At 50.9% G+C, this 23,753-nt stretch overlaps 1 protein-coding gene across 3 annotated transcripts in view; it reads left to right on the top strand.

Annotated features, from left to right (window-relative positions):
* LOC135900796 (endoplasmic reticulum transmembrane helix translocase) overlaps positions 1–23,753 on the top strand; it is a 602,974-nt gene that overhangs the window by 452,826 nt on the left and 126,395 nt on the right. For all 3 annotated transcript variants that reach the window (XM_065430378.1, XM_065430377.1, XM_065430379.1), the window contains one exon: positions 2,778–2,895. In XM_065430378.1, the coding sequence (XP_065286450.1) occupies positions 2,778–2,895 (118 nt within the window). The remainder of the gene's footprint in view (positions 1–2,777; positions 2,896–23,753) is intronic.

The following is a 23,753-nucleotide window of genomic DNA, read 5'->3' on the forward strand; positions in this document are numbered from 1 at the left end:
GACTTTGGGGGATCACCCCCCTGGAACCCCACAGCAGGCAGCTATGCTGCAAGCTCAGCTCAGCGGCCTTGTGGCTATAGGCCTGCTTAACCAATGCCTCCCCACAGGACACTGCCTTGACCACCTGAGACAGGACTGGATTCCGGCTGGTCGCTTGCAATACCACAGATCTGGAGAGCACCTCCGGGTACGCTGCTCCAGCATGAATACATCAGCAGGTTCCGGAACAGCATCGGGCAACTCTGGCTGGGGCAGGTGGCTCAGGGAATCAGCAAGTCCCAGGTCCTTTCCCGGACGGTAAAACAACTGGTAACTGTAAGCTGCCAGCCTCAAAGCCCAGCGTACCACTCAAGGTGATGCTTGCACAGGAACTGCCTTGTCAGGCCCAAGCAGCCCGAACAGCCGCTTGTGGTCCATGACCGCCTCGAACTTCCGGCCCCAAAGATACTGATGGAAGCGTTTGACGCCGAACGTGAGGGCCAGGCCTTCCTTGTCCAGCTGGCTGTAGCGTTGCTCTGCATCATGAAGCCGACGGGAAGCAAATGACACAAGGCGTTCCTGGTCATCCTTCTACCGGTGCGACACATCTACGGTCAGGACGACACGCTTGGCAGGATCGAAGTGTACCAGCACTGGAGCCTTGGTGATTAGCTCCTTGCTGCGCTGGAAGGCCCGGTCCTGTTCCATCTTCCAGACCCATTGCTGACCATCTCGAAACAAAAGATGGAGCGGCTGTAGATGCTCCGACAGGTTTGGCAGGAAACTGATGTAGAAGTTGATGAGGCCGAGGTAGCTCTGAAGCTCCTTGTTCTGGGGTTTAGGCACCTTGAACACAGCATCAACTTTGCGGGAAGCCGGGTCTACGCCAGCCTGGGAAATGACATGTCCCAAGTACTCAACACCGGGGGCCAAGAAAATGCACTTTCCAAGCTTGAGCTTGAGACCGGCGTCCTGCAGTCATACCAGGACGTTGTGCAGGTTCTGCAGGTGGTCCCCGTCGTCGCTACCAGTAACCAGGATGCCATCCAAGTACACCGCCACGTGCCTCATGCCTCTGAAGAGGTTGTCCATCTCCCTCTGAAATGTGGCTGGGGCTGACACCATGCCAAACGGTAAGCGCGTGTACTGGAAGAACCCTAAAGTTGTCGATATTGTGACATACTTCCGGGAGGCACCCTGGAACACTAGCTGCTGGCAAGCATCTCTGAGGTTGAGCTTGGTAGACTTCTGTCCACCGGACAATGCTGACCAGAGATTTTCAATCCAGGGCAACGAGTAGTACTCGACGGTAGCGACGGGTTTGATGGTAACCTTGAAATCCCTACAGATCCTGACACTGCCGTTTCGCTTGAGGACTGGTACAATGGGAGCGGGCACCAGGATGTCGTCCTACGGGCACCAGGATGCCCTCTCACTGTGACCGTTGCAGCTCCGGGGTGACCCCGTCCTTCAGGGCGAACGGCAGTGGGCAAGGCTTGAAATAACGTGGCCGGGTTCGCTCAGGTACATAGATGCCAGCCGTCGTGCCGGCGAATGTGCCCACCCGTGGCTGGAACAGGGACTTGGAACCTGGTCAGGAGGCTGGGGACGCTGTTGCCTCATGCAGGCTGGCTTCCTGGTACTCTGGCAGACGAGCGCCCAGTGGTTGAATCCAGTTTGTTTTGGCCCAGCAGCGTCGGCGACAACCCCTTGGTTAAGTAGAGGGGAAGTGTTGCATCCCTGTCGCCAAAGTGAACGCCGACCTGTGCCTGACCCTGGACCTGGGAGAGCTGCCCGGAGTAGCTGCGCAGCATCATGACCGAAGCCTGAGGAAAGTACGCTTGAAGAGTTTCCCGGCCATTACTGACACGCTGGCCCCTGTGTCACACAGCTCCATGGAAATGGGGTGCCTGCAGATTTCAACGGTCAACATATACGGCGGCACACACGACAGTACGAAGCCTAAGCCTGTGTGCCACATTTCGAAAATCGGCGGGTCCTCGGCCACGACGTGGAGCCTGGCCTTGGGAGAACCTAAGCCTGCTGCCGCACGCCTCCGCTGCGTACCCTTGTCACGGCTACCCTGGCCGCGGGCTTGTGTGGTACCTGGGCTTGAACCAGGCTGCTGCTACTGTTCGTCCTTCCCCTTCGGCATACCCGTGCCAGGTGTTCAGTTTTCCCTTGTTCTCGTAACTTGTAACTTTACTTGTTCCTCGTAAACTGGCCAGGTGGACCCATCTCCCTCGAATGGCTTGAGGCGGGCGGCATGACAGCAGCAAAAGGGGGGGCGGGGGGGGGAGGTTTCGCTGTTCGAGGCGGCGTGGGACGATCCGTGGGTACTCGTCGCCAGTGTCACGATCCGCCCGGGTTCGTGAACGAGGGAGGGCTCGGGGCACCCTCCGTTAGATGGACGGCCCGCAGCATGGTGGTGATGAACGATGACTGGTCCCCGAGCAGCTGTGCTCGTCGGTGTTTATTGGGTGCGGTGCCCAATGTTGCCTACCGAGCATGGCAGGCCACCGAGCCTGGCGGGCCAACGAAGATTATGCCCAAGGGGGCGTCACATGCTTGTTACACTTAGTTTCTCCCTAAAACCTTCATTTGTTTTCAAGGAGGTGCATCATTTAGGAGTCGCACATTTGAAGTAAAGAAGCTTGGGTTTCCTGACTCTCCAGATTTCTCTTTTTATGCTTTTTGAAACTATGCTGCTCGCGAGAGACATAATTGTGTATTTTGGATGGTGCCATTTTAGCTTGTGCTCTACTTGATAATAGCAACACACACATTTCCCATTGCAGAGGCAACTACAGAAGCTGCTGAAGGACCTGGAGGAACAGGACCAGGCACAGGTGGTCAAGCTCGGTGATGCTAGTATCGCAGCACCTTTCACCTCCAAGCTGTCCTCCATCCAGTGCAGTGAGTCGCCAAGCTTGTTGGCCAGGAGAGTTGTCACACGTTCATTGCGTTGTGGAGGATTAAGTGCTAACCTTCTTAACGGATTCAGAAAGGGATTTCACATAGCTTCACATTGAGAAGTACCGTATTTACTCGCATAATGATCGCGCTTTCTTTTAAAAAAAATTGATGCAAATTCAGGGGTGCGATCATTAGGCAGGTTAAATTTCCTATGAAAAGAAATATTTTCTTTTTTTCCTGCCGCATTTGCTGCGGGATGACAAGCAGGTGGCTGGCGCTGTCAGTGCAGGACACCAAAACTAAAATGGTGGCCGGAAGAGCAAGTCGAACGCACCGAACGCAATCATTTTTTTTTCTCATGTACATTATGCGCATCCGGACAGGCCGCCATTGGAATATGAACCTGGCAACGTTTAACGCTAGAACGTTATCTAGTGAGGCGAGTCTAGCAGTGCTATTGGAGGAATTAGACGGCAGTAAATGGGATATAATAGGGCTCAGCGAAGTTAGGAGGCCAAAAGAAGCTTATACAGTGCTAAAAAGCGGGCACGTCCTGTGCTACCGGGGCTTAGCAGAGAAAAGAGAACTAGGCATCGGATTCCTGATTAATAAGAATATAGCTGGCAACATACAGGAATTTCATAGCATTAACGAGAGGGTGGCAGGTCTTGTTGTGAAACTTAATAAGAGGTACAAAATGAACATTGTACAGGTCTACGCCCCTATATCCAGTCATGATGACCAGGAAGTCGAAAGCTTCTATGAAGACGTGGAATCGGCGATGGGTAGAGTGAAAACTAAATACACTATACTAATGGGTGACTTTAATGCCAAGGTAGGCAAAAAGCAGGCTGGAGACAAGGCAGTGGGGGAATATGGCTTAGGCACTAGGAATATCAGGGGGGAGTTATTAGTAGAGTTTGCGGAACAGAATAATATGAGGATAATGAATACCTTCTTCCGCAAGCGGGATAGGCGAAAGTGGACGTGGAGGGGCCCGAACGGCGAGACTAGAAATGAAATAGACTTCATACTCTGCGCTAACCCTGGCATCATAAAAGATGTGGACGTGCTCGGCAAGGTGCGCTGCAGTGACCACAGGATGGTAAGAACTCGAATCAGCCTTGACCTGAGAAGGGAACGGAAGAAACTGGTACATAAGAAGCCTATCAATGAGTTAGCGGTACGAGGGAAAATAGAGCAATTCCAGATCAAGCTACAGAACAGGTATTCGGCTTTAACTCAGGAAGAGGACCTTAGTGTTGAAGCAATGAACGACAATCTTGTGGATATCATTAAGGAGTGTGCAATGGAAGTCGGTGGTAACTCCGTTAGGCAGGATACCAGTAAACTATCGCAGGAGACGAAAGATCTGATCAAGAAACGCCAATGTATGAAAGCCTCTAACCCTACAGCTAGAATAGAACTGGCAGAACTTTCGAAGTTAATCAACAAGCGCAAGACAGCTGACATAAGGAAGTATAATATGGATAGAATTGAACATGCTCTCAGGAACGGAGGAAGCCTAAAAACAGTGAAGAAGAAACTAGGAATTGGCAAGAATCAGATGTATGCGTTAACAGACAAAGCCGGCAATATCATTACTAATATGGATGATATAGTACAAGTGGCTGAGGAGTTCTATAGAGATTTATACAGTACCAGTGCCACCCACGACGATAATGGAAGAGAAAATAGTCTAGAGGAATTCGAAATCCCACAGGTAACGCCGGAAGAAGTAAAGAAAGCCTTGGGAGATATGCAAAGGGGGAAGGCAGCTGTGGAGGATCAGGTAACAGCAGATTTGTTGAAGGATGGTGGGCAGATTGTTCTAGAGAAACTGGCCACCCTGTATACGCAATGCCTCATAACGTCGAGCGTACCGGAATCATGGAAAAACGCTAACATAATCCTAATCCATAAGAAAGGGGACGCCAAAGACTTGAAAAATTATAGACCAATCAGCTTACTGTCCGTTGCCTACAAACTATTTACTAAGGTAATCGCAAATAGAATCAGGAACTAGTTAGACTTCTGTCAAGCAAAGGACCAGGCAGGATTCCGTAAAGGCTACTCAACAATAGATCCTATTCACACTATCAATCGGGTGACAGAGAAATGTGCGGAATATAACCAACCATTATATATAGCTTTCATTGATTACGAGAAAGCATTTGATTCTGTCGAAACCTCAGCAGTCATGGAGGCATTACGGAATCGGGGTAGACGAGCCATATGTAAAAATACTGAAAAATATCTATAGTGGCTCCACAGCCACTGTAGTCCTCCATAAAGAAAGCAACAAAATCGCAATAAAGAAAGGCGTCAGGCAGGGAGATACGATCTCTCCAATGCTATTCACAGCGTGTTTACAGGAGGTATTCCGAGACCTGGATTGGGAAGAAATGGGGATAAAAGTTAATGGAGAATACCTTAGTAACTTGTGATTCGCTGATGATATTGCCTTGCTTAGTAACTCAGGGGACCAACTGCAATGCATGCTCACTGACCTGGAGAGGCAAAGCAGAAGAGTGGGTCTAAAAATTAACCTGCAGAAAACTAAAGTAATGTTTAACAGTCTCGGAAGAGAACAGCAGTTTACAATAGGCAGCGAGGCACTGGAAGTCGTAAGGGAATACATCTACTTAGGGCAGGTAGTGACTGCGGATCCGGATCATGAGACGGAAATAATCAGAAGAAGAAGAATGGGCTGGGGTGCGTTTGGCAGGCATTCTCAGATCATGAACAGCAGGTTGCCACTATCCCTCAAGAGAAAAGTGTATAATAGCTTTGTCTTACCGGTGCTCACCTACGGGGCAGAAACCTGGAGGCTTACGAAAAGGGTTCTACTCAAATTGAGGACGACGCAACGAGCTCTGGAAAGAAGAATGATAGGTGTAACGTTAAGGGATAAGAAAAGAGCAGATTGGGTGAGGGAACAAACGCGAGTTAATGACATCTTAGTTGAAATCAAGAAAAAGAAATGGGCATGGGCAGGACATATAATGAGGAGGGAAGATAACCGATGGTCATTAAGGGTTACGGACTGGATTCCAAGAAAAGGGAAGCGTAGCAGGGGGCGGCAAGAAGTGAGGCGGGCAGATGAGATAAAGAAGTTTGCAGGGACAACATGGACACAATTAACACGTGACCGGGGTAGTTGGAGAAGTATGGGAGAGGCCTTTGCCCTGCAGTGAGCATAGCCAGGCTGATTATGATCATGGTGATGTTGACGTGTTTTGGCCAGAATAAATCATAGCATGTGTTTCCTGTACCAAACAGAATGCAGTCAGGTGGCACACTCAGTCATTGTTAGAATAAAACACAGTGCATGCTTTATAGTGCGAGATGGCACCATTGCTGTGTTCCTCAAATGCTAGACTTTTCTTCTCTATGCCTACTTCCAATCACAAAACAGGCTGGTAATGAAACCAAACCAGCACTACTTTCTAGCATAAATTAGTAACAGCTTTGCTCTTCGAATCCACCTGTCACGCCCATTAGCTCGGCCCATAATGTGGCACATGAGTTGTGGCAATCATTAATTGCACGGTTGTTCTCCTGCACAAAGTGTACAAACCATGTCTGACAAACCGTGTGTACATGTGTACAAGCCATGTCTACAGCAAACGCATCTGCATTTGCTGTAGCTTAAAGGAGGCATAACATTCCTGATTCGCTAGCAACTGGGTCTGAAAAGGTTTCTTCAATGCCTGTGGCAGCTAGATGTGCCAGTAAGCAGCTGGATGTGTCCGCCTTGCTAATTGTGTCCATGTTGTCCCTGCAAACCTCTTTATCTCATCTGCCCACCTAACTTCTTGCCGCCCCCTGCTACGCTTCCCTTTTCTTGGAATCCAGTCCGTAACCCTTAATGACCATCGGTTATCTTCCCTTCTCATTACATGTCCTCCCAATGCCCATTTCTTTTCCTTGATTTCAACTAAGATGTCATTAACTCGCGTTTGTTCCCTCACCCAATCTGCTCTTTTCTTATCCCTGAACGTTACACCTATCATTCTTCTTTCCATAGCTCGTTGCATCGTCCTCAATTTAAGTAGAACGCTTTTCGTAAGACTCCAGGTTTCTGCCCCATACCTGAGTACTGGTAAGATACAGCTGTTATACACTTTTCTCTTGAGGGATAATGGCAACCTGCTGTTCATGATCTGAGAATGCCTGCCAAACGCACCCCAGCCCATTCTTATTCTTCTGATTATTTCAGTCTCATGATCCGGATCTGCGGTCACTACCTGTCCTAAGTAGATGTATTCCCTTACCACTTCCAGTGCCTCGCTACCTATCGTAAATTGCTGTTCTCTTCCGAGACTGTTACACATTACTTTAGTTTTCTGCAGATTAATATTTAGACCCACCCTTCTGTTTTGCCTCTCCAGGTCAGTGAGCATGCATTGCAATCGGTCCCCTGAGTTACCAAGCAAGGCAATATCATCAGTGAATCGCAAGTTACTAAGGTATTCTCCATTAACTTTTATCCCCAATTCTTCCCAATCCAGGTCTCTGAATACCTCCTGTAAATAGGCTGTGAATAGCATTGGAGAGATCGTATCTCCCTGCCTGACGCCTTTCTTTGTTGGGATTTTGTTGCTTTCTTTATGGAGGACTACGGTGGCTGTGGAGCCGCTATAGATATCTTTCAGTATTTTTACATACGGCTCGTCTTCACCCTGATTCCGTAATGCCTTCATGACTGCTGAAGTTTCGACTGAATCAAACGCTTTCTCATAATCCATGAAAGCTATATATAAGGGTTGGTTATATTCCGCACATTTCTCTATCACCTGATTGATAGTGTCTTCAAATTTGTCTTTACTGCTATCCTAATACAGCACGTTTCCGCTAAGGGTGAGCGAATATTTGAGATGCGTTACAAGCGTCGGCGTAATGGGGTACACTTCTAATGTATTAGTGTAAACGGGGCCACTATCGTGGCCGATTGCGATTGATTGCGTGCCCACGAGTACAGACGAGAAGAATAGAAAGGCGCCCTTTATGTTGTTGTTGTTGACCAAAACCGTTATGACGCCTACAAATAATAAAGCCGAGGCAAGTTTGGTTATAGCTTTTTTTTTTTTCATGGAAGTGCGGAAAGTGATGAAAGGAATTAAATGGAGCATCTGCTTAAGAATGTTGGGTGCGTTCAGACTGCTTGGTATGTCTTCAAGGGTCCTTCGCATAGTATTTCGACAGATGGTAAGCGCGATCATCATTAGGTAGACTTGGCACACGGCATATCGCTGCGACAAGTTACGGGTGCGATACACACAGGGAAGAAAAAAATCTAATTTTGATGACAGAATTCAGGGGTGCGATCATTACGCGAGTGCGATCATTATGTGAGTAAATACGGTATCAACACGAAGTTGAAGGGGGAGGCGAAATTGCTTCGTTATTAAGATCTTGATGAGGGCTAGTTGGTTCATATTTAGAACTGAGGTTGAACAGCAGGAATAAGACAAGGACACGAGGAAACAAATACCATTGACAAGCGCTGACTGCCAACTGGAAGCTTATTTTGATTTCTCCAGTCATTTTAGACCTTTTCCAGCATAGGCATGCATACAGCAGTCACTAAGACATCTGCAAGAATAGATGCATCATAATCTTTCATTCAAAAAAGGTATTTATTTTTCCGACAAGGCAAGAGAGGGAGCGCTAACACATTAACTTCCTTCCTTTCTAATGTAACAAGCCTCTGTTATTTCCCTTTCCCGCTCACATTTTCCTTTCCCAATGAATTTTTTTTTTTTCAAATATGAGAGTGCAGGGACACTTGTTACAGTGTCCTGCTAAACTACTGCCATAGCCATTCTTTAGGTTACTGCTGTGCTTACAAGCTCTTATAATTGGAACACTGTCCCGTTTGCCCTATGTAATTTTCTTTTCATCTATCAGATGCCGCTGAGCTGGGGAAAACTTACATAGGGCAAACGGGACAGTGTTTCAATGACAGAGCTCGTCATTACAGCAGTAACCTAAAGAATGGCTATGGGAGTCATTTAGCAGGACGTTGTAACAAGTGTCCCTGCACTCCCATATTTGAAAAAAACAAAAAACTTAATTCATTGGGAAAGGAAAGAGTGAGAGCGAAACGGAAATAATAGAGGCTTGTTACATTAGAAAGAAAGAAGGTAAATGTGTAGGCGCTCACTCTTTTGCCTTGTAGGAAAAATAAATAGCCTTTTTGAGTTAAAGAATATGATGCATCTGATTTTACAGATGTATTTGCAACTGCTGCATGCATGCCTATGCTGGAATAGGTCTAAAATGGCTGGAGAATTTCGAATAAACTTCCAGTTGGCAATCAGTACTTGTTGGCGGTACTTGTTTCTTCGTGTCCTTGTCTTATTCACGCTGTTCAACCTCAGTGCTTCGTTTTGTGCATTACTGCCCTTGAGTACAGTAACACCTCGTTGATATTGACGTGTGTACTTATCTTATTCGGGCGACCACATTTCGCTGCCTAACAAATGTAATCGCACAGCGCGGGATGCGCCTGCATGTATCCGAAGTTTCTGGAAAGTTATCGATGCTTCTATCCGGCTGTCTGTTGCCGCCGAACCCCGTCTTATCTGATTTCTTCGCGTGACGCGAGTGGTGTAGAACTTTGTGGAAGGCACGCGGGTCCGAACGATTAGTCTGGAACATTCGACGACTGCAGTATAAAAGCCGACGCGCTTGACCCGCTGATCAGATTTTCGACGATCGCCTACTGTGTTCGCCGCTATCGTTGTGCTTTAAGTGTACCCTGTTTTGTGGGCACAGGTTCGCCCAATAAAAGCTAGTTTTGTCTTTCACAGTACTGCTACTGTGTTTTTTAACGTCACTACCACGTGACATCTGGTAGAGGTGCTTTTGGTCCATGTACCGGATGCCCCCGACAAGCCGTGATTCAAGCCCAGTCGGAGGATCCTGAAACGTGGCTCGAAACCTTCGAAAGGATCTCGACCTTCAATAACTGGACCTCTGAAGATAAGCTACGACACGTGTACTTCTTTTTGGAAGATGCCGCGAGGACTTGGTTCGAGAACCGGGAGTCCATCCTATCAACATGGGACCTGTTCCGCAGTAACTTCCTGAGGGCGTTCACGAGCGTTGTGCGAAAAGAAAGGGCCGAAGTTCTGCTGGAAACCCGAGGCCAACTACCTAATGAGACCATCGCTATCTTCACAGAAGAGATGACCCGTCTTTTCCGGCACGCCGACCCGGAAATGTCCGAAGAGAAAAAAGTGCGTTTCTTGATGCGAGGCATAAAGCAAGAACTTTTTGCCGGACTAATCTGAAACCCACCGAAGACCGTAGCCAAGTTCCTGACAGAGGCTACGACGATTGAGAAAACGTTAGAAATGCGCACTAGGCAATATAACCGCCAAGTGCTCACGCCTCAGTGTGCCATCCAAGCGCTAGGCTCCGTTGATCTCCAAGAGACCATAAGGGCCATTGTGCGCGAAGAACTCCGCAAGGTCTTGAATTCGTCGCAACCTCAAGTAGCCTCGATTGCTGACATCGTGAAAGATGAGGTTCAGCGATCACTGGGAGCTCCTGAAGTGCAATCTGAATTACCGCAGCCCCAGCCAGAAGCGATGACCCTACGCCGCCGTCGCACGCCGTCAAGGGCCCCCGCCGCGACCACGCCAGGGCCCTGTCACGCCGCAGTTCCGTCGTCCGCCGTCGCCGCCAGCACGACCACCCGTCGCCCAGCGCACCTACGCGAGGAAGACGAACATTTGGCGCACCCCCGACCACCGCCCGCTCTGCTGCCACTGCGGCGAAGCCGGCCACGTCTACCGACGGGAGATGGGACTGCGAGGTTTCGCCGTCAACGCTCCGCGCCCGCAGCAAGGTGAACGCCCTCGTGATATCGCCGACTACCTTGCCGCTACTCAGTGGAGCTCTCGACGACCGTCGCGTTCACCATCACCAGGCCGCTGCCTGTCGCCGCAGCGCCGAGCATACACTGGCCCAGCCCGGGGCCGATCCGTGAGTCCATATCCGGAAAACTAAAAGCAGGAACTGATGGAAGTGCGGTTGCTGTTCGTCGAACTGACGAAGATCCTCCGCCGTCAACGAAGACGCCGAAGACACCGAAGAAACTACCTCGACGACATACCGACATGCCGCCGTCCCGACGAAGTGTGAAGGCAAAGAATACAACGACGAAAGATGACCTGACGACGTCCCATACCAGCCACAGGTCAACGCGACACAGCCGTGATCCGACGCCACGACCTAACTGTAACGCAAGACAAAAAACCACCGACCTCGACGTGCTTCTCGACGGCCACGCAGTTACCGCCTTAGTGGACACAGGGGCTGATTACTCTGTCATGAGTGGACACATCGCCGCCCAGTTGAAGAAGGTTAAGACTGCATGGGAAGGCCCTCAAATTCGGACCGCTGGAGGACACCTGATTACGCCGACTGGAATCTGCACGGCAAGAATTACCATTCATGACCGGACTTACCCTGCCACCTTCGTTATCCTCCAACAGTGTTTACGCGACGTCATTCTCGGCATGGACTTCCTAAACCAACACGGCGCAGTCATCGACTTGAAGTCGAAGTCGATAACCCTGTCTTAAGATCAAGCGATACCGCCGGAGAGCTCTCGTAGTCATCATGCCTTAAGTGTGCTCGAAAGTCAAGTCAGCATCCCGCCTCGCTCCGGTATTGTCATTTCCGTCGGCACAAAAACACCTGCCGACGTAGAAGGCGTCATCGAGGGTGACCAACGTCTACTGCTAGACCGTGAAATTTGCGTCGCACGAGGGATCGCTCGACTCCACGGAGGGAAAACGGAAGTGATGCTAACCAACTTCAGCCAAGAGTTCAAGCACATCAGCAAGGGCATGACAATCGCATACATCGAGGAAAATGTGGAAACGAGCAATGCCTTAGTCCTCACAGATTCTGCCTGATCTACCCCGCCGACCATAGTCCCCGTACCAGGCTTCGACGTAAATCCAAGTCTCCCCATAAGCAAGCAGCAAGAGCTCAGAAGTCTTCTCCGACGATACAAAGACTGCTTTTCGAGTTCATCAAAGATTCGACAAACACCAGTTGCAAAGCATCGCATAATAACCGAAGAGTGCGCTCAACCACTCCGCCAGAGCCCTTACCAAGTTTCGACGCGAGAACGTGAAGCTATTAGGCAACAAGTCGACGAATGTTCCGCGACGACATCATCCAGCTGTCGAAAAGCCCGTGGGCATCCCCTGTGGTCCTGGTAAAGAAAAAGGACGGAACCCTGCGTTTCTGCGTCGATTACCGTCGTCTGAACAAGATCACGAAGAAGGACGTATACCCCCTCCCACGAATAGACGACGCATTGTATCGGCTCTGCAACGCTAAATACTTCTCGTCGATGGATCTCAAGTCTGGCTACTGGCAAATAGAAGTCGACGAAAGAGATCGCGAAAAGACCGCCTTCATCACCCCAGACGGCCTCTACGAGTTCAAGGTTATGCCATTCGGACTGTGCTGGGCGCCTGCAACGTTCCAGCGCGTCATGGACACAGTTTTAGCAGGATTGAAGTGGCAGACCTGTCTCGTTTACTTGGATGACGTCGTCGTCTTCGCCGAAAATTTTGACGATCACCTTAGACGGCTTGCAACAGTACTAGAGGCCATCAAGTCATCAGGGCTCACTCTGAAGCCAGAAAAGTGCCGCTTCACTTACGACGAGCTTCTGTTCCTAGGCCACGTCATCAGCAAATCCGGAGTACGCCCCGACCCACAGAAATAGCTGCCATTGCAAAGTTCCCGCAGCCCATCGACAAGAAGGCAGTGAGTAATTCCTTGGCATGTGTGCCTACTACAGGCGCTTTGTCAAGGACTTTTCACGCATCGCCGAGCTGCTGACACGTCTAACTAAATGTGTTGTTGAGTTCAAGTGGGAAACGCCGCAGGCCGACGCATTTGAAGAACTCAAATGACGCATGCAGTCACCGCCGGTACTCGCACATTTCGACGAAGGTGCCGATACCGAAATCCACACTGACGCCAGTAGCCTAGGCCTCGGTGCCGTCCTAGTCCAGAAGAAAGACGGACATGAACGGGTGATATCTTATGCTAGCCGGTCGCTGTCAAAAGCGAAAGGCAATTATTCTACGACTAAAAAGGAATGCCTCGCCATCATTTGGGCTACAGCAAAATTCCGCCCATACCTATATGGCAGGCCATTCAAAGTCGTCAGCGACCATCACACGTTGTGTTGGCTAGCTAACTTAAAGGACCCTTCAGGACAGCTGGCGAGGTGGAGCCTTAGACTGCAAGAATATGGCGTCGCGGTGATCTACATGTCCGGACAAAAACACTCAGACGCCGACTGCCTATCACGCGCCCCCATCGATCCCCCGCCGGTAGACGACGAGGATGACGACGTCTTCCTCGGAATAATAAGCGCAGAAGACTTATCTAAACAGCAACACGCAGATCCGGAGCTAAAAGGCCTCGTCGAGTATTTGGAAGGGAACACCGACGTAGTACCTAGGGCATTTAAGCGCGGATTATCTTCATTCACATTACACAACAACCTGCTCGTAAAGAAGAACTTCTCACCAGTCCGCGCCAGCTTCCTTCTTGTTGTTCCGTCAGCGCTGCGTCCAGAAGTACTTTACGCTCTACATGATGATCCAACCGCTGGGCACCTCGTATTCTGCTGAATGCTGTCGAGGATACAGGGAAGGTATTACTGGCCGCGTCTGACCGCCGACGTCGCTCGTTACGTCAAGACATGTCGAGACTGTCAGCGACGCAAGACACCACCGACAAAGCCAGCAGGATTACTACAGCCGATCAAACCTCCTTACCGACCATTTAAGCAGATCGGGATGGATTTGTTGGGACCGTTTCCGGCGTCATCATCCGGAAATAAGTGGATCGTCGTGGCGACGGACTATCTCACCCGCTTTGCTGAAACTAAAGCTCTACCGAAGGGCAGCGCAGCCGAAGTGGCGAAATTTTTCGTCGAGAACATTCTTCTGCGACATGGTGCCCCAGAAGTCTTCATCACTGACAGAGGAACGTTTACAGCAGAGCTCACCCAAGCTATTCTGCAGTACAGCCATACAAGCCACAGGAGGACAACTGCCTATCACCCGCAGACGAATGGTCTCACGGATCGCCTGAACAAGACCCTAGCCGACATGCTAGCAATGTACGTCGACGCCGAGCACAAGACGTGGGACGCGGTCCTGCCGTACGTAACCTTTGCTTACAACACGGCGGTGCAAGAAACAACACAGATCACGCGTTTAAACTGGTTTACGGCAGGAACCCGACGACGATGCTCAACGCCATGCTGTCGCACGTCACGGACGAAGAGAATCTTGACGTTGCGACCTTTCTCCAGCGCGCCAAAGAAGCGCAACAACTCGCCTGCCTACGGATCAAGAACCAGCAGCATACTGACAGCCGACACTACAACCTCCGACGACGCTTCGTCGAATACCAGCCCGGTGACCGTGTTTGGGTTTGGACTCCTATACGTCGACGAGGAGTGAGCGAGAAGCTTTTGTGTCGCTATTTCGGACCGTACAAGATCATCCGACGTGTTGGGGCACTGGACTATGAGGTCGTGCCAGACGGCATTTCGCTATCACAGCGGCGCCGCTCACGACCTGAAATAGTCCACGTTGTGCGACTCAAGCCGTACTACCAGCGACAATGAACTTTGGGACTTCGCGTAACTGACCTCTGGACTTTGTTTCTTTTCGTTGTTTTGTTACTTATGTTTAATAAGTGTCCTTTTGTGTTTCGCTCTCCAATATTTGTAGCATCGGGACGATGCTTTTTTAGAGGGGGGGTATTGACGCGTGTACTTATCTTTATCGGGCGACCACGTTTCGCCACCTAACAAATGTAATCGCACAGCGCGGGATGCGCCTGCATGTATTCGAAGTTTCTGGAAAGTTATCGATGCTTCTATCCGGCTGTCTGTTGTCGCCGAACCCTGTCTTATCTGATTTCATCGCGTGACGCGAATGGTGTAGAACTTTGTGGAAGGCACGCGGGTCCGAACGATTAGTCTGGAACATTCGACGACTGCAGTATAAAAGCCGACGCGCTTGACCCGCTGATCAGATTTTCGACGATCACCGACTGTGTTCGCCGCTATCGTTGTGCTTTAAGTGTACCCTGTTTTGTGGGCACAGGTTCGCCCAATAAAAGCTAGTTTTGTCTTTCACAGTACTGCTACTGTGTTCTTTAACGTCACTACCACGTGACAATATGATCCTGTTTTGTACGTTTTCCTGGCGGAAACGTACAAAACAGGATCATATCAGCGATAAGCATCTTCACCTATCTGTGTCACAGCATGTGTGGTCTAGTGCCATTGGAAGCGTACTGCACGCTTTTAGTAAAATAACCCAAACACACTCCTGTTCCCTGCTGTAGGCGGTGCAAAGTGAGCATCATGTGCGTTATTGTGGCATAGTATTCCAGCGTCACCCACAAACTAAATTTTGTTTTGTTTTCCTGTCGACAACAACACGGTATCGGGCTGCTCATGCCGCACCAGCTCCACGCGCGTCGGCATCTCGTGCCACAACGATTCGACCTGAGTGAACATGTCAGGACTTCCTGCCAAAATGCCTTGCTCGAAGCAGCTGATGACGCCGGCTGAATTCTAGTTGCGCCAACATAACCTTGCTGAAGCCCCCAAAATGACATGTGTCTTGGGCCTCACGTGCCCCACCAACTCAGTGCGTGTCGGTGTCTCGTGCGACAAGGATTCGAGCCAGGTGGGCATGCCAGATCTTCCTGCCAAAATTCCCTCCTCGAAGCAGCGGCAGACGCGAGCTGCATTCTAGTTCTAGTTCTAGTCTGGGGTCGAGGTCATGAGGACAATGGGCCAGCACTGTAAAAAGAACGGAACGTGGCAGTCGGCGATACTGATACGGGAAGTATACATTCCAGCGATGTCAACAGTGCTACCATCGGCCATGCGTACGGCTCGAGTAGTTGGAGGCGCAAGAACCTTCCTCAGTGGACGATGGAGGTTACAACTCATTATATGGACACCTGGGCACCAGTATCTATTAACACCGTCAAAGGGACACCGTCGACGTGAACATCAGGTAAGTTCTGGTTCGTTGGGAGCGTCAATGGAGGAGTTCGACATGACGAAGATAATGCAGCACTGCCCCCTGGAGCCGCAAGGTCTAGTTTTCCATCCGGGAGGGTCCATAATTGGTCGGCGACAAATAGCGGCTTGGGTCGGCTGGGGTGATGGGGACCAGCGGCGCTGTAGTAATGGCGAGTGAGCTGGACGACTGTCGTCGACGGATATGCCGGAGGTCGGAGGCATAGGGTGAGGTGAGTGACGGCGCGGGTGGGCACATGGTTGTGGAGACGGGGAAAAGGAGCTCGACTACGGCAACGTCCATTAAGTGTGGCAGTGGCGAGCGACCTGGCCAATGTGGAGGCAACGGAAGCAAATGAGCTTGTCGTCCGGAGTTCTACACTCGGTAGGGTGGCGGCATCTGGGAGGGGAATGCGGATAGCTGTGAGGCGTAGCTGTCGGCACCGGTCGGGCGTCAGGTCGGGAGACGGAGCAGGCAGCAGGAAAACTGAGGTTGGCAAATTCTTGCTGCCCAACTGCCTGAATGAGAGAGATCGCTGGGGCTGATTGGTCAATGGTGGGGTCAAGTGGGCGTGGATGGAACGGCGCAGGACTTGTAGCCTCGAGCTCGCGGCGAACAATACGTGTGACGGGCTCATTAAGGGTGGTGAAGCGGTAAGGTTCACGCAAGACGTCGTCGCAGCCGTGTTCAGGAGCCGGGTGAACTGTATAATTACGCGGTGCCTTTTGGCGTGGTCAAAGCGGCGGCATTGTTTGACAATGACATCGAGGGTGGACGCTTTGTTGAATACCAAGTTCAACGCGTCGTCCGCGATCCCTTTGACTACGTGGCCGACATTGTCGACCTCGGCGATTTTGTCGTCAACTTTCTGGCAAAGAGCGAGCACGTCTTGTATGTACGAGACATAACGATTCAGTAGAAGACTGAACTCGAGTAGCAAGCTCATTTCTAGCAGCCAGCTGCCGACTGGTGGGATTTCCAAAGAGGTCGCTGAACTTCCCCTTGAAAGCAACCCAGCTAGAGATCTTGTCCTCGTGTGTCCAGAACCAGACACGAGGAGTTCTGCCCAAGTAGAACAGGACATTCGCTAACATATGGTAGGGTCCCAGCGGTTGTTTTGGCTCACACGCTCATACAGGTTGAGCCAGTCCTCAACGCCGACATTATCTTGGCCGGAGAATATGCCAGGATCGTGGGGGTTGGTAACCGTAACGTACGTTGTTAGCGGAGTCGCAGGAGTAGAAGTAGACGAGGTGTCGTCACAGGGAGCCATGGCGGAAAGCAGGACAGTGCTGCCGCTGCGGAACTCCGTGGCGAGGATGGCGAACGGCACCCTCTACCAAAATGTTACGCGAACGAAGGATTCAGAACTGGAGTCTATCTACAAAGTACGTTTACAAAGGATAATGCAGCGCTGGCCAGTTGAGCCGACAGCTGAAGAGCCAGAGAGTTAAAGTTGAAGTTTATTCAAGATAGGAAAAGTACACAGGAAATAATGTACAGGACATCTGAATCCTTGTCTTAAAGGGACCCTGAAACGATTTTGCCGATTTTCTGCAAACGTACTGAGTCGTTAAAGTAGGTCCTTCTGATCATTAATTGACACATCTAAGTGCTCCGCGGAAAGCGTGTAATTTATTATAAGGTTTTAAAAATGCACATTGCTGCCGATCGCAGCACACTGCTCGGTGGAATTTTAAGCCGCCCCTACCCATATGACGGAAATCGCCCATATGACGTCAGTGGGGTGAGCTATGCGATTGGCTGACCAGGGCGCGTGATCGATAATTTTTCCAACTCTATGGTAAACAAATGATGTTTGTAATAGTTGGAATGTTAGTTAATTTGTTTTTATAAAATGAAAGTAACATAAAGAGAATGCACAAGAACAATTTTCAAGTACATTAAGCGCTTCCGGCACACAGCAAGTGTCGTCTGCTTGTGTAACAACGTGCTCCGTCTTTGATGAGAGCTCCGCAGTCAGCGTCGGTCTGTCTTTTCGCGAGCGCTATGATTCGACTTTGTTGCGTTGTGGACTGCAAACCAGTAGACAAGCGGACTGGCTGCAGCGCATTGGACAGCCGCTATCCGATGGGCGCCAGGACTTGCGCGATTGCGGCCGTCACTTTACACCGGAAGATTACTAACGCAGTAGCGTTTCGCGAGTCCGGTATTAGGGTAAACGCAAGCGCAAGGGGACAGGACCTGGCCATGTCCCCTTGCGTGTTGTTTCATGGGATGAACAGAAGCGCAAATGTGAATGGTCTGCATGGTGCAGCCACCTGGTGGCATAGAGCTCAACCCCACACAGTAGCAGTAACAAAATGTATTTTGCTTTACTACTGGTGTAAATTTTTCGCAGGAGTGTAATCGTTAACACATTGTTTTTCTAAATGTTTAAAATGTGTTACACTTGGTTGGAGCAATATTAGCTCCTTTTTTGGCTGGTTAAGCTCTGCACCAGCGGGTGGCTGGATCGTGGAGACTGATCAGGCAGCTCACGTACGTCTACGCTAAAGTTCCTTCATCAGCTTGAGTTTATGCCTTCACCGTTCCGTCGAAACGTTCTGCTGGTGTGTGATTACCAGACTACCAGACACGTTCGGTGCTACGACACAATGCTCGCAACGCACACTGCTTCGATAGCTCTCGCTTGGGGTTGACGGCCAAGCCGCTAGTGGAGACGTTTCGCGCGGGCGGGCTCCAAAACAACCGGAAGCGGACGATGTGACGTCGCATCGTGACGCAGAATCAGTGAAGGTGGAGCTTAGCCCCGATCGCTCGGTGAACGAGTTGAGGAGGAAAAGCATGGCTAGGGAGGAGGGTAACTTGCAATCACTTGTAGCTCCATTAATACGTAACGCTTCACTTAAATTGTAGTGCGAATTATTATTTACAATCATAATGGCAGTTATGATTTTAAATGATCATTTACAATCATAGCGTTCATTGCCTTTGTCAGGGCGCCCGCGTACATCGTCCACAAAAAACACGCAATATGCATGTATCAATATCGAGGTTTAACTTATTGACCAGAATTTTCAGTGCCTCCAGGTGGCCGCTATATTTGTTATAATCAGTTATATGGTTGTAATTGTGTGAGCGCTGCTAGGGGACTAGGAACGGCGGCGGCGGCGACAATAGGCCACGGTGCGTTTGCAGTTCAGCCATCATCCAGCCAGAAAGCGTTGCAGCCATCTTGTCATCTCTGGAGGCCCGTAGGTGTGTGTTTTTTAATGGAATCACATTTCCGATCGCAGAAATACACCACGGAAATAATTTAGTGAGAGTACCCTGCAGCATTGTCTGCTTCACTGCATTTGCAACTTCGTGCAGTTGGCCAAGCTTCTTTCTGCATGTTTATACAGAATTTTTGAGCCTGATTCAGTCTCTGAAAGGGACTAGACAACATCTAGTATTCTGTACTTTGTTTATTAAAAGGCGAGTAAAATGTTCATGCTGCGTGCTATACTGCCATATTTTGTACTGCATTTTTATGTTGCTCTGTCATCTCATTTGTACAGCAAATGATAGCAAAGTGCTGCCAGATGAATGACTTTCGTACATTGCGTTTCTCATTATATACAGAAAACAAACGGCTCAGCAAGTGTTAAGAACAGGTCTAATAACACTACAACCAGACAACTTGCAACGCAAGTATAGCCATTTTCTCCAACCTCCTGCAGTCCCCACCAGAAGGTAGCACCTGGTGTCGAGAATAGTGGCCCGGCTGACACTATTAGTATGAGGCTTTAAAGAAATCTGGTCTACAGCTGCACGCTTCTTCCGTGGTTGTGTACTCACGCAGCAAGCTCCATTGACCATACTACTGTCATAAGACAGCATCACAAGTATTGCATCATCATGCGCCATTCCACTTAGATGGCAAAGACAAGAGTATGTAGTTGCTTCCTATAATAATGCTGCAGGTGCCGCCTCCTTTGAAATATCATCCGCTTGATGCTGTGCACTGATCTGTGCAGGTGGTTCCAGACCCCTGTTCTAAATGGGGCTGCTTTTTGACTGCCAACTTTGGAGAACAGGAAAGCCACATGGAAATAGCCATTCATTATTCACATGCGCTAAAATTAGGTGCGTGCAAAAAACTAATACAGTCAATGTAACAAGCATGTGACGCCCCCCTCGGGCATAATCTTCGTTAGCCCGCCAGGCTCGGTAGGCAACATTGGTCACCGCACCGCAATAAACACCGACGAGTAGAGCTGCTTGGCTGTCAGTCATCGCTATCACCACCACGCTGCAGAGCGTCTTGTCACGGAAGGTGCCTCGAGCACTCCCTTGTTCACGAACCCGGGCGGATCTTGACACTGAAGATGAGTACCCATGGATCGTCCCACTCAGCTGCGAGCGGTGAAACACCGCCCCCCGTTGCTGCTGCCATGCCGCCTCGAGCCGTTCAAGGGAGATGTGTCCGCCTGGCCAGTTTACAAGGAACAAGTCCACGTCTTCTTCCGGGCAAACGACACACCCGAGACCAAACAGCGGGACATTTTCCTGGCCAGCTGGGAGACCCGCGTCTTCTGTCTCCTGCTCGACCTTTTTAAGCCAGCCACGCCGCACGTTAAAACGCTGGTTGAGCTGCTCGCCATACTGCGCTCGCATTTCAACCCAGCACTGTCCAGACTAATTGAGCGTTTCCGCTTCAACAACCAGAGTCGCCGGGAAGGAGAGACCCTCGGGCAGTTCATCACTGCTCTACGAGGGTTAGCGAGTGCCGAAGCCTTCGCAAACCAGCTGGATTCGCTTCTCCGGGACTGTTTCGTCTGCGGCATCAACCCCACCATGCAGACGCGACTCCTGGAGCTTCCCGACCCTTTGCTGCACGACGCCGTAAAGGCAGCGCTGGCAACGGAAGCTGTCAACAAGGACGCCGGCGAGATTGCCCGTGTGACTGGCTCACCGTCGGCGGAAGTGGTGGTCAACAAGTTGGCGACAAAGGGCAGTACCAGCCGTCACTGTGGTGGTACCCACTACCCCTCACAGTGCCAGTTCCCTCAAGCGCAATGCTTCACGTGTCGGAAAACTGGGCACCTGGAACGGGTATGGCGAAGGGGGGGGAAGGGGGAGGGGACAAACAGCAAACAGCAGCAGCATCCAGGTTCAAGCCCAGGTGCCACACAAGCCTGCGGCCAGAGTAGCCGTCGCAAGGGTATGCGGCTGGGGCGTGCAGCAGCAGGCTCGAGTTCTTCCGAGGCTCAAGTTCAAGCTGGAAAAGTGCATTTTCCTGGCCCCCATTGTTGAGTACTTGGGACATGTCATTTCCCAGGTTCGCCTAGCCCTGGCTCCCCACAAAGTTGATGCTGTGCTCAAGGTGCCTAAGCACCACAACAAGAAGCTTCGGAGCTACCTCGGCCTCATCAACTTCTACAGGAGTTTCCTGGCAAACCTGTCGGAGCATCTACAGCCGCTCCATCTTCTGCTTCGAGATGTTCAGCAATAGGTCTGGAAGAAGTAGCAGGTCCGGGCCTTCCTGTGCATCAAGGAGCGAATCCCCAAGGGTCCAGTGTTGGTACACTTCGATCCTGCCAAGCCTGTCATCCTGATCCTAGATGCGTCGCCGTACGGCGTGGCAACCGTGCTGGCCCACCATGTCAAGGATGGCCAGGAACACCTTTGTCGTTTGCTTCTCGTCGGCTTCATGCTGCAGAGCAACGCTCCAGCCAGCTGGACAAGGAAGGTTTGGCCCTGATGTTCGGTGTTGAATGCTTCCACCATTATCTGTGTAGCTGGAAGTTTGAGGCGGTCACGGACCACTAGCTACTGTTAGGGCTACTGGGGCCTGACAAGGCAGTTCCCGTGAAGGCATCACCTTGAGTGGTATGCTGAGCCTTGAGGCTGACAGCTTATAGTTACCAGATACTTTACTGTCCGGGAAAGGATCTGGGACGTGCTGATGCCCTGAGCCGCCTGCCCCAGCAAGAGGCGCCTGATGCTGTTCGAGAACCTGCTGAAGTGTTCATGCTGGAGCATGTGTAACCGGAAGTACACTGCAGATCTGCGGTATGGCAAGCAACCAGCCGGGACCCAGTCATCTCTCAGGTGGTCAAGACGGTGTTCTGTGGGGAGGAATTGGTTAACCAGGCCCATAGCCACAAGGCCTTCAAGCTGAGCTTACAGCAGGGCTGCCTACTGTGGGGTTCCAGGGTAGTGATCCCACAGTCTCCGGTCCAGGGTCGTGCAGTTGCTGCATGCGGGTCATCCTGGCATGGAAAAGACCAAGATGTTGGCCCAATCCCATGTTTGGTGGCTTCGCCTGGACCAGGACATCGCTCACATGGTGCAGAGCTGCCAAATCTGCCAGGAGCATCAGCGGCCCTCACGTCATGTAGAAATCACCCCCTGGCTGTCCCCACAGAGACCCTGGTCCCGCCTGCATGTGGATTTTGGGTGGCCCTTGAAGGGCCATAGCTTCCTGGTAGTGGTGGACGCTTTTTCGAAGTGGGTAGAGGATTTGCCTGTCACGACTCCATCAGCAGGTGCGACCATTGCAGCGCTACGACAGGTCTTCGCCGCCCAGGGGTTGCCGGACGTTATCGTGTCCGACAATGGTCCTGCTTTCGCCAGCACTGAGTACCTGGCCTGGCTGACGAAGAAAGGAATCAACTGCATGATGATTCCGCCGTACCACTCTGATTCAACCGGTGCAGCCGAGCGGGTGGGGCAAACCCTCATGGACAAGCTGAAGAAGAGCCAAACTGGGGATTTCCGACGCAGATTGTCCGGATACTGTTCCAGTACCAGACCACACCCCACGATGTCACCCGCATGTGTCCCCTGTGAGATCCTGCTGTGTCGGATGGTCAAGACATCCTTGGACGTTTTGCAACCGGACCTCCGATTCACAGTGCTCCTGAAGCAGCTGAAGCAGAAGCTGGCTGCTTACCGAAGGTGCCATCGTGAGTCGGGAGCTCCAGTTTTTGCCAGGAACTTCCGTCCTGGCCCACCTTGGTCCGCTGAACAGGTGGTGTTGCCTGCCAGCGCCTCATTGCTGCTTGTCCGCATGCCAGATGGGGCCACGTGGCACCGACACGGCGACCATGTTAGGCCTCGTCTTGGGGCCTGGCCAGCACCCTCGACTGCCACTTCAGAGTTCCAGCCCGCAGTAGGACTAGCGGCAACACCAATCGCTTCCAGAGGAGCACCACCCACCTTGGAGGCAACAAGCGTTGCCAGTGGTGCGGCACCCGTTGGGCCGGTGTCAAGTCCGGCACCACTCACAAGGCCGACTACTGCGGACCCTTCGGTCAGAGCGAGGCTGGCTCAGGCAGCACCCGGCGTTGCCACACCTGGCCCATCAACAGCGGCGGAGGCCACCGGACCGTTACTCGCCTGGGTAGCAGGCACCGTCGACTTGGCTGGGACGGCGGCAGAGCCTTATGCTCTGCACTTGGATGTTTGTTTCTTTTAGTTAACAAACTGGGGGTAAGGGGGTGTAACAAGCATGTGACGCCCCCTCGGGCATAATCTTCGTTGGCCCGCCAGGCTTGGTAGGCAACGTTGGTCACTGCACCAATAAATACCGGCGAGCACAGCTGCTCGGCGGTCAGTCATTGTTCATCACCGCCACGCTGCGGAGTGTCTGTCTAACGGAGTGTGCCTCGAGCCCTCCCTCGTTCACGAACCCTGCGAATCGTGACAGTCAAACCTCGATATAGTGAATTCGTAGTTTTAATATTTTAGTAGTAAAAATGATTTCACATGTTCACGAAACATTCCTGGTAGATAGTATCT

Source organism: Dermacentor albipictus, unplaced genomic scaffold (assembly GCF_038994185.2).
Source record: "Dermacentor albipictus isolate Rhodes 1998 colony unplaced genomic scaffold, USDA_Dalb.pri_finalv2 scaffold_18, whole genome shotgun sequence".
Lineage (NCBI taxonomy): Eukaryota > Metazoa > Arthropoda > Arachnida > Ixodida > Ixodidae > Dermacentor > Dermacentor albipictus.